We start from the raw sequence: 11,468 nt of genomic DNA, 5'->3' as shown, positions 1-11,468 counted from the left end.
CCTTGCTTCCACACCTGAAACTTCTCCTCTAGTTCTGAGTGACTCCGCAATTAGGGCAAGGTCATCAGCATAGAGGAGCTCCCAGGGGCAACCTGTCTTGAACTCCTCTGTGATTGCCTGGAGGACTATGATAAATAAGAGGGGGCTGAGGACGGAACCTTGGTGGACCCCTACTTCTACCCAGAATTCATTGCTGTACTCATTTCCAACCCTCACCTTACTGGCAGCATCTCTGTACATGGCTCGCACAGCTCTCACTAACCATTCTTCTATCCCAAGTTTCCTCATTGACCACCAGATAAGGGATCGGGGGACCCTGTCAAAGGCTTTCTCCATGTCAACGAAAGCCGTGTTTATAAAGAAATTCTTCCAGTTTCCGTTGGATGTCTTATGCTTTAGCTAGCCCAGACCGACCAATCTTGTGAGTGGATTTTCTTGACAGAAACTGAAAGCCCTTACATTTGTGTGTGTATCTTGGCAAGGATAGGGTTGATAGTGACTTCAAAGTTCTGCCTTGGTTAACTACGTCAGTCAGTGATACAAGATCAGTAGTGCTGATAAAAGTGAATACTTTATTTGGTTTCGGTGGTTGTAAGAGAAGCTGCAAGTGGACACGAGAAATAGGGACCGTTGCGATGGAAGCGTTTTAAATACCAAAAATCAGTCTTTATATCCTTATAGACGTGGGAAATATTATTAGAGTGCTGAATATTGTAGTATTCTTTGGGAGGTCTTCTCATGTAGACGCACCAGGCTAAGTACACAGACGTATCATAGCAAATGAGATTTGGTATGGGAGCCAGAACACCACCTCAGTAGCAGGCGCCCAGCCCTGCATACCAGCCAAATATCACTGCCAACAATATATTCAATAGCAGTGATTCTTCACTTATTAGTATAGAAAATAACCAGCAGGCTTAGTAAAAAGTAAATATTGAGCGTCGGAAGCAGTAATAATACCACAAGGTATTTTGGTATTTGTGCTCCATATCTGCAAGAGCACCACCCTGGCAATGCTCCTTTTACAACCCTGAAAGCTAGCAGCTCCAGCATTCACCATTCTTTATTTTTTTCTACAAAAATCTATGCAGATCTTTGAAGTGTGCTTGAATCTCCCATCACACACAACTGCCATCCATCAGCAAGAATTAGGCTGTACCACCTGACCATGTTTGGCATGAAAATCTGGCTACAGGTGCTGACTCATCTCATTTTGACATTAACATCTTGGTTCAATAGCTTCCTGTCAAATAGCACAGACGTCGTGGTTAAGAAGCTTGCTTGACAACCACGTAGCTCTAGGTTCAATGTCATTGTGCAGCACTAGGCCAACCAATGCCTTGAAAGTGAATTTGGATGAGGGAAATAGTGAGGAAGCCCGTGTATATATATATACTTCACCCTCGCACCTCATTTGACAACCGCTCTTGATTTCTGTCCCTGTAAATTAGTGGCTTGGCTAAAACGACCGACTTTAGGAAAAAAAAAATCAGTTCCATTGATACTGCTCAGTGGTGTTCCAGAATGATTACAGTTCAATAATTGAAACAAGTTAGAGATAAGGGATATACACTACGAAGTAGATAGGCATTCGTTAGTCTTGAGGGACCATGGATCTGCGCCTGGAGAATTCGTCAGCTGCTGATGGAGCCATTTCATTTCTGTTGCTGCAGTACAGGCCCACATGTGAGTTACGCTTGCATTTGAAACCCTCCCCAAATGTTACCGACTTCTTTCTTCGAAAGAGTGTTTCTTTAGTGGCAAGTTCTAGTTTGCTTCCCTACGCCCAGTCCCTTTGCATAGTATTTGTCTCCAGTGTGGGCGATCAATTTCGACCTTCCTATTTCAGGACATCTAGATCTATTGACTTCATATCTCTCTTTTAGACGACTTTGAAACGAAGATGAGCCTGGCGAATGTAGAGGATGCTGATTGCAGTATCTAAGGAATGGTTATCAGAGATGGTAGAGCCGAAATAGTTGAATTCATGGTGGTGGAAGGTTACGTCCATGAATTAAGTTAGAATCATACAATAGGATTGTGGTTCAATGCAATATATGAATACATCAATCACCTTTTATAATTTGAGGTAGACGTGTAGAGAAAAATATATTTAATCCTTTAGCAGTTAAACCAGCCAAAATATTGTTTTAGGTTAAAAGTGATCAGATCTAGTTTCTTACACCAATCCTACAATGTCATTCTAAAAATTAACATTTACCTCATCAAAATCTACAAAATAATGTGACTAAGAAAGCATTAAATTTGACAGAATGTGAATGCTAAAGGGTTAAAAAATAACTATCTTGCGTGTAGTTTCTGAAATTCAGTTATTTATGGTATGCCCTCCAGTCCCAAAGCCCTGTTTTCCCTTCTGACTAAAATACTCTGAGAAAGAATCTTCAAATACATAATTTACATAAACATTTATCACACTTAGAGTCCTGCAATAAACAATAAATCCGAAACTCAAGTAGACAAATAGAAAAACAAAGGCCAAGTAGATACTTAAACGTTTATTCAATTGAACATCACAATAAAATATGTAATGTTTACTTTAGCTTCTTCTTGGGCCGCAGATTATTACTATGGCCACATTTCCTTTTACGGCAGTTGGTAGCACGTGGGTGAAGGCGAGCATAGCACCTGAAAGAACAGTAAAAGAAGATATTAATTTACTGGAACATAGTGAGAAAGAAAGAGTCAATAGTATTACATTGTTGTAACAGATTATTAAAAGTAACAAGCAAATCTCTTAAATCATACCCTCTAATAAACAATATATTTTGCAGTCCAAACAATCAGTAGTGATCAAGACTGCAATATCTTTGATTAATTTTCCTTAACTGTAATACAAAGAGTATTACTAGAGTTGAATCTTTATATAGAAGTGAAAAACAGGGATCTCGATAAAAATTAAACCCGGCTCAGGGATTTAGTCAGTCATTCAGAATCTAACCACAAATACATTTTTCGCTAATTAAGAGGACCCATCAAGCCAAGTGAAATCATAGTCGCAGCTGATGCTGGTGCCATGTAAACTGGCACTCATGCCAATGGCAAGTAGAGAGCACCCTTTTGAGCATTGGGCCTCACAGAGGCAATGACGAAGGACTAAGACCTTTGGCATTGTTGTGCTTGAGAAGAACAACCATTACACTATCAGAGTGGTTGGCATCAAGAAGGGCATCCAGCCACAGAAACCATGTCCAATCAGACTGGAGTCTGGTGCAGCCTTCCAGCCCGAGACAAAGCATCCAACCCATGCCAGCATGGACAACGGACGTTTAAATGATGATGACAACATACTAGCATATAAGACATTTGTCGAGGAAAAGTAATTCTGTGCATGTAAATACAATGCTGTGACAGTATATTTGAACAAAGTATGAAACCGTAAATTTATCACATAAACTACATTACATGAGTACTGTATTTCAATTCTCTGCATCAGATCAACTGCATAATTATTTCTACTTTGATCAAGAGAATTGTTATACAGTACGTAAAACATACATAGTGGCTATGATGTTTCATGTTACCACAATAGGTCATCAGGGAGGTGTACCATACTACTTTGTCATTAATGCATTACAAATAGCTGAGAAACTGATGAAAATTACATTCTTCTCATCATTCTAGAATTTCATTTACATTATCAAAAACCATTTAACTCTTTAGCATTCATGAGTACCTTCAAATGTAATGTTATTGATTCACATTATTCTGAATTAATCATAGCTACAAGATCTTGAAGTGCTAGTTTATTCTTCGAATGACATTTTGAATACAAAACAGACAGAATATTTGGGATGGATATAGACGATTTAAATGCTAAAAAGTTAATGGTAGCACTCATTAATCCTTTAGCATCTAAACTGACCATGTGGCTGAAATATTCTGCCTGTTTTACAGTCAGAACCAGCCTTTTAGAAAGTACCATATAATGTTCTATAAATGCTAAAGGGCTAAATAATGTACAACATATCAAGTGTGGATTATGTATACCAGGTAAGGAGGTACGAGATATGATCTCTCCATATAACTGCCAACATGCCATAAGCAATTATTGGTAAGTTAGTGCTAGCAGATGGATATTTTGGCTTCTTTTTAATACTCTACTTATAGTTACATTAAATGCAGGGCAATTTTTTTTTTATACATGTAAAAATACAAAAGCACAGCCTATATGCTGGCAAATACAGTAATTAATTCCAATCTAAAAACAAACAGTAACAGGTTGTACTTACTTTCGGCAGATCATCTTCTCACAGTTGTATTTTGAAGCAAGCATACGTAAACTGGGTTCAATGATACCACCAGGAAGGCGGAGTAGCAAATGGAGAGTACTTCCTGCAACACAACAATGAATAAATAAATATTAATTCAGAAATAATTCACAAGCAAAGTATAAACATTCTTACAGCAAATATGTAATAGGTGCCGGTAGCACGTGAGAAACATTCTAGGAAGATCGATGCCAGTGCCGCTGGACTGGTTTCTGTGCAGGTGGCACATGGAAGCACATACTACACTCTCGGAGTGGTTGGCATTAGGAAGGGCGTCCAGCTGTAGAAACTCTAGCAAATCAGATTGGAGCCTGGTGTAGCCATCTGGTTCGCCAATCCTCAGTCAAATCGTCCAACCCATGCTAGTATGGAAGGGTTAGGGTTAGGTTGAGAAATTAGAGAAACCCAGGTGCTGACTGGTGCTCTAAGTTATCAATCATGGAAAGATGAAAAGCTCAGATGATCTCAGCCAGATCAAATATCACTCTTACACCTAATGCCCTAACAATTCTGTCATTTGGTTTTCCATGGTGGCAAAGGTTATAGAAGACTCTTTTCAACAGCTGGATGACTTCGCTGTCATGAATTGTCAATTGTTTTGATGGCTATTTTCCATTCAACTTGCCTGCACATGTCAAAACTGCAGTATCAACCATTTCTTTTTCTGGAGAGTTTCAATATCTTGCTTAGACACAGACAATAAATATGTACATGACATGCAGCCTAGTAGTTTCCATCAATCAACTCCTATTACAAGCCATCATCCAACTGTAGGCTTGCTACAGAAGAAAACACTTGCCCGAAATGTCACATGTTAATACAAATGACAATAGTTTTAAATTGTTGCCACCTATAAAGATTCCAAATTCCATATTAATGAACATTAACCCTAATATAAAACCTATATATCATAGTACAACTCTTTTCTGACCATTTTTTTCAAAAGCAATAAAATCTGTAAGTTTCTTTGATGATGGTAACCTAGTCGGAAACAAATTAAGTAATATCTAACAACCAAACATAAAATATTTCATGTACAAATGTCTCACCAGAGGTAAAATCTGGATGACTCCCAAGAGGGGAACAAATGGATGAACTATTCTAGAATGGGGAAAAGTGGACACTGAATAAATCACCTAGCTTTGCAACAGAAAAATAAGTCCAGGTTTGTAATTTCGTATGTCAAGATAAAGCTTACATTACTAATATTGTATAAAAGTCACAGGACAGCAATCAATCTTATTTCATTCTGTTAATGTATCAATTTGATTCGCAAGTGAATATGAACAGAGATCCATACTATCACCCACTCATTCAAAGAACTGTGCAGTGGGATCAAACCTGGAACATCATTGCAAAGAAAACAACACAACTGTCTGAGACAGTGTAAAAATGTTATGCTAACAACTTTTCACCAAAAGACACGAAAACATTTTGAATGCTAAAGAACATGCAAATGCCAAAGATCTTACCTGTAGCAACACCATATTCACTCAGCCTAGCAGTTTCGTCCAGCTGTTTGCCCGAGTACACAAGTCGTTGCAGGCTCTGGGGGATTCCTGAAAGACAATTTGCATAATTAAAAATTTAAACATTAACCTGTTTATTGTATATGACTTAGCTAAGATTCAATTATGAACAGAAAATATATTTAAAAAAATCCGTGCATACATAAATCCATGAATAAGTTTCAAATTCACCCTTATCAATGTAACCAACACAGACATGACAACGTCAACTTTGAAACAAATTGGCAAAAGAAGAGGACTCTACCAATACTCCAACATAAGCACAAGAGGATGAGTGGTTCTTATGATATGCTGGAAATCAATTAACGAGGTGCAAGCACTTTTCAAGTTAAAGATTACATTGTCCATATCAGTCACTATATCAATGTTCAGACAGGATTTGTTGAGACAGAAAAATGCCTTTTCTCTCACTAATTTCCAATCAAAATTGCAAACAAGACCGCTTGACAAGGAGACAGAAACACAATGTAATATAAATACAATGGGCTTCTTTACAGTTTCTATTTACCACATAAACCCACAGATTTGTTAATTACTTTTTACTAACAGTTTGAAACTTCGTATACTGGTGGAATGTCTCACACAGAACACAGTTTATTTTGAACAAAATTTGGTATTTTAGAAGTTATTTTATGTTGTCGTATTTGGATAATTTCAACCAATCAACGATGTGTATTCGGTTGAAGAAAGCTGCTGCTGTTTGCGATAGTACCAGAAGAGGAACAACTTCCGGGTCATCTCCACTGTTCTATTTTAATCATTACTGCTTGTGTTGCCTATTTTTTTGATTCTCGCGTCAGAGTAACCAGTAAACATCGAAGAATCAACACCAAGAAGCAAGAAATATTATTTACATATATTTATTGTTTGCCTGACATCAGTGTTATATTTGCACATAAAGTGCACCAGTGTTTAAAAGACTTACAGAGCTATGAGTCTCCAGCTAGCTTCTTTGCCGTTCATGTATATGTAGTTTCAAAATGCCTTACGAATAGAACAGTGGTGACATTTAGAAGAGATGACCCAGAAGTTGTTATTTTTCGATTACTATCGCAAACAGCAGTAGCCTTCTTCAACCGAATACATATCACTGATTGGCTGAAATTACCCAAATACAACAACTTTACACGAAATAACTTCTAAAATACCAAATTTTGTCAAAAATGTTCTAAGTAAACCGTGCTCTGTGTGAGAATTACATTATTTACATTTGACAGATATTTGCCCTCATTTTGGTAACATTTCAGCTGATATACCTTCCAGCCTTCGGGCATATGGCATAGTGGTTAAGAGTGCAGGCTACTAACCCCAAGATTCCGAGTTAAATTCCAGGCAGCGACTTGAATAATAACATTGAAAAATACCATAGGAATGAGAACCCAGGTTCGAAATTTCCCCAAGACACCTCAGCAACAAACAAGATGGCAAATATCTGTCAAATGTAAATAATGTACATAATTCCTTATCCCTTAAATAGAACTGTATTAAAAAGAATTAATTAAAAAATCTGTGAGCCAAATTGAACAGATCCGACCCAGGACTATAGGAAGTACTTCACCCTTTCCCTACCACATTTCTGTAGAAATGCTCTTTGAAACATGCGTTCTCAGGCAGGTTGACAACAAAAAGATTAATTAAGGTGCTGTGTAGTGGGACTGAAACCAAAACCATATGGTTACGAAACAACCATCAGAAATGAAGTTATTAAACGTACTAGTTGGAGCATGGCAAATATGTATTGTAGTCATTACAGCCGAGTACTTTTATATACCAGCAGACGCTGGGTTGTGCTCGTAGAAGTATGAATGGGAAATCCAGAACACAAACTATACAAAGGATGTTAACAAATTGGGTAACATTTAAAATTGTGAGAGTGGACAGATATTATATATTTAAGAAACAGAAAATCACCAATAAACCTACAAAATAAAGGCAAAATAATAGCAATATGGCTGAGAGCAGAACTTATACAACTATAAGGACTTGAGTTAATTCAAATAATGAGCATCTGAGAAAAATAAACTAGGTTAGTTTAAGATGTAAAGGATTTTACAAAAGCATGAGACAAAACTCTCCATGAATGTACTCTATCAGACTAGTAAATGTAGGCACACTGTGTCATAGCTGTAACTCTGCTTTTATGGAAAATTAAGTGAATTTTTATATAAATATACACAAGCCAAAAACATTTAATACATATTTGCTGTAGTAGTTTTCTTATGCTTAGCTACTCTATTTCTGTTTCCCTTACAAAATTCTGATTTTACCATGCCAGACGTTAGCACCCTCAACCCATTCCTTCCTCTTCATCTAGATGGTTTCTACATGTAATTACCCAAATTTTGCTAACACTAATCACAATTTATCCCTTTCACACTCTACAACTGCCAATCCGACATAACCACATTCTTATGCGTGAAGCAATAACATAACTACTTTTTATTTCCTTCAATTACTATCAAAACCAGAACAGAAAAGGTTTGATGGAAGGAGGAGGAGAAATGCATAAAATACTTACCTTCCCTGGCTGTAATTGAATCCATCACATCCATTGTGGTGGTGGATGAATGCATGTCAAGGGCCAGGGTCTTCCCGGCCAAATTCGATACAAAGAGTTGCATTTTCGTATCTGAAATGAGAAGCCAACAACACTATCACTATGTCTGCATAATACAGTGAAACAGACACTTCTCCACATCAACTGTGATGAAGACCCACTCCATACATAATCTGCAACGCAAATTCCCAAACCCAGATTATCAAAGTTAGCAAAATCTGAAGAAAAATGAATTTTTGTAAACTTTTAGCACCATAAGGTATTAGAGAATCCAGATTATATATTCCACTGACTTACCCAGCAGTCTTACATCTAAGCATTAATACCTCTATTTTTAATCTCAGATGTAATACATATATTCCCATTACTGAGCAATTTGCTATAGATGTCAGACCCTATCTATAGAAAGAGCCACAGCTTTACTTTTCAATTAGTTTACTTCCCACCATCATCATCCTCAGGTCTGCTCACCATGCTGGGATGGATGGGATGATTTGATAGTTGACCAGCTTGGGAGTTGCCAGGGTTCCATTTGTATGTTTTGGGATGGTTTTTACAGCTGCATGACCCTTTCCAATGGCAACCACTTTACAGAGCATACTTGATACTTTAACGTGACACAAGACAAAGATCTCTCAGCTAAGGGATGTATGCATAGACAGCCGTGATTTTATTTAGCTTGGTATGTCTTCTCCAGCACAGCAAACCAGTCCCTTATGTCATCTGTGAGGCCCAACATCAGATCTTTTCTCACCACTTCATCTTATGTCTCCGTGGATCTACCCTTTTACATGTCCCCCCCCCCTTCTAACTTCTAAGAATTAAATTTGATTCACAGCTACAATTACTATCTATCTACATGTACCTCAGAAAAATCATTCAAGCGAGGTCATTGCCAGTGCTGCTGGACTGGCTCCTGTGCAGGTGGCACACAAAAAACACCATTTTGAGTGTGGCCGTTGCCAGTACGGCGTGACTGGCCCTCGTGCCGGTGACACGTAAAAGCACACACTACACTCTCGGAGTGGTTGGCATTAGGAAGGGCATCCAGCTGTAGAAACTCTGCCAGACCAAATTGGAGCCTGGTGCAGCCATCCGGTTCACCCGTCCTCAGTCAAATTGTCCAACCCAAGCTAGCATGGAAAGCGAACGTTAAACAATGATGACTACTGGACAAAGAGAAACCTTGCTCAGTGTGACAAGAAATGCTGGTGTTGGTGTACATGATACTTTAAATACTAAAATACAAAGTCTTGTTTTTAAAGAGCTTATGTTGAAATTCAACTTTTCTAGCATTATAAGCTATGTAAGCATAGCTTAATTTTTAATTCCTTTTCACTATTAAAGGTTTATCAACACTTCATACTAAATCAAAATTTCAACTCATTCAAAGTACATACACTGGACAAAATTGATCAATGCAAATTTCAAATGTTGCAATGGGGAAAAGTTACTTAGAATAACCATTAACTTCAACATACATTACAAGAATAATACATTCCATGAGTAAAGTTAACCCAGTTGACACCAATCTGCCTGCGATGATCCAGATTCTATGATACTAAATTCCTGTTTTAAATCAACTAATTTAAAAACATCAAAATTTCATGTTAAATTTTTTATGTACCAAATATTGCTTTATTATTATTTTTACAATTTATTGAAGCATGGGAACAGTAATGTTTTGTGGGTTTCAACATCATTCCAGAAAAGATTGACATTTTATGCAACACTTATTGAATAGGATTCCTGACATCTACTTTTAGCATGATATACAGAACTAGGTTCAAATGTATAATTGTTTGAATTGATCCAAGAATAAAACACCTTTCTGGCAACATTTGAAAGTTGAATCCAATCTCTCACTAGACTTTGAACCCCTAAATATTTCACATCACTTATATAATAGTAAAAGATTTTCTTATCCCCTTAAACCTACAAAAATTCGAAATTACATCCCTACCCCACGAATCTAGCTGTTTCAGACACGTGATTTACACAAAAATGGTAAATTGTTCTTCAACTCATAGCAGAGAGTAAAAACAAATCACTGCATTGTATAGAATTGTGCACAAGGCCAGCAATTTTTCAGGGGAAGGGGAAAGTCGGTTAAATGTCACAAGAAAGGCAAAGTTGATCAGCAAAAATGCTTAGCATTTTGTCCTATTCTGCGAGCTGTCCGGACATTTTTGTACGAGGAAAATGGTTATCAATGACACCGGCTTCCTATATGCTATCTCTTAAATTAGCGCACATGACTACGAAAGTAAAAAATTTAATATCCACGTCCCATCTACCACCTATATAGAATATAAATGGGAAACGTAATATAGGAGAAAAACGATATATACTAATTATAAACGACCTTGACCTACAGACTAAGTTACTTATAACCAACCAACATCCAATTGTTTAAAACAGTATTAAGGCTTGGCATTTTATTTCTTTATCCATTCAAATATACCTTCGATCATCAATAAATTATTTCAGCACCAAGGATGTACACGCCCAGAGTTCGGAGATCAGAGCTCTTACGGAGTATAAAAGGGCTAATAAACGGTATTCTTAGAAATAGCACGAAAGAATACCCATCCGGTACCGAATAAACAGAACATATGAACTTAAGGTGTATTCAACACAGGTCGTTATTGTAAACGTTTAACATATCCCTATAAGTTTTGCAAACAACAAATGACATTCATATTTAACATTTTTAATACCAAACCGTCTAAAATAGTCCTTGCTCCTGCAATACAAACTTCATATCTTGGAGAGATCTAAGTTGTAGCGACACAGCACAATACGTCAATTTACTCTCCATTAGCAGCTTAAATAATGACAAGTCTATCTTACTACATTCTCTAATATTTTCAAAATTAATTGAAGCTTAATTTAAATCCATATACATAATAGATATCTCGACAAGCACCAATACACGAAATTCTCTGCCCTTGAGTCACTCTTGGACTTCTGCCGATAATCATAAATATGTGTGTGCGCGTATATATACGTGTGTGTATATATATATATACGTGTGTATGTATATATATATATATATATATATATACGTGTGTATGTATATATATATATATA

The 11,468-nt window shown here is 37.0% G+C and overlaps 1 protein-coding gene across 1 annotated transcript in view; it reads right to left on the bottom strand.

Moving 5' to 3' along the window:
• Positions 1–2,501: 2,501 nt before the first annotated feature.
• LOC106868933 (ubiquitin-60S ribosomal protein L40) overlaps positions 2,502–11,468 on the bottom strand; it is a 9,592-nt gene continuing 625 nt past the window's right edge. The window contains exons 2-5 of the mRNA XM_014914406.2: positions 8,337–8,447; positions 5,762–5,848; positions 4,251–4,353; positions 2,502–2,646 (exon numbers count right to left, since the gene is read on the bottom strand). Of these exons, the coding sequence (XP_014769892.1) occupies positions 2,553–2,646; positions 4,251–4,353; positions 5,762–5,848; positions 8,337–8,439 (387 nt within the window). The 5' untranslated portion in view covers positions 8,440–8,447 and the 3' untranslated portion in view covers positions 2,502–2,552. The remainder of the gene's footprint in view (positions 2,647–4,250; positions 4,354–5,761; positions 5,849–8,336; positions 8,448–11,468) is intronic.

The sequence above is a fragment of the Octopus bimaculoides genome, chromosome 5 (genome assembly GCF_001194135.2).
Source record: "Octopus bimaculoides isolate UCB-OBI-ISO-001 chromosome 5, ASM119413v2, whole genome shotgun sequence".
NCBI lineage: Eukaryota > Metazoa > Mollusca > Cephalopoda > Octopoda > Octopodidae > Octopus > Octopus bimaculoides.
The sequence above is the reverse complement of the archived record's forward strand: the minus strand, read 5'-3'. Positions and strand labels throughout refer to the sequence as shown.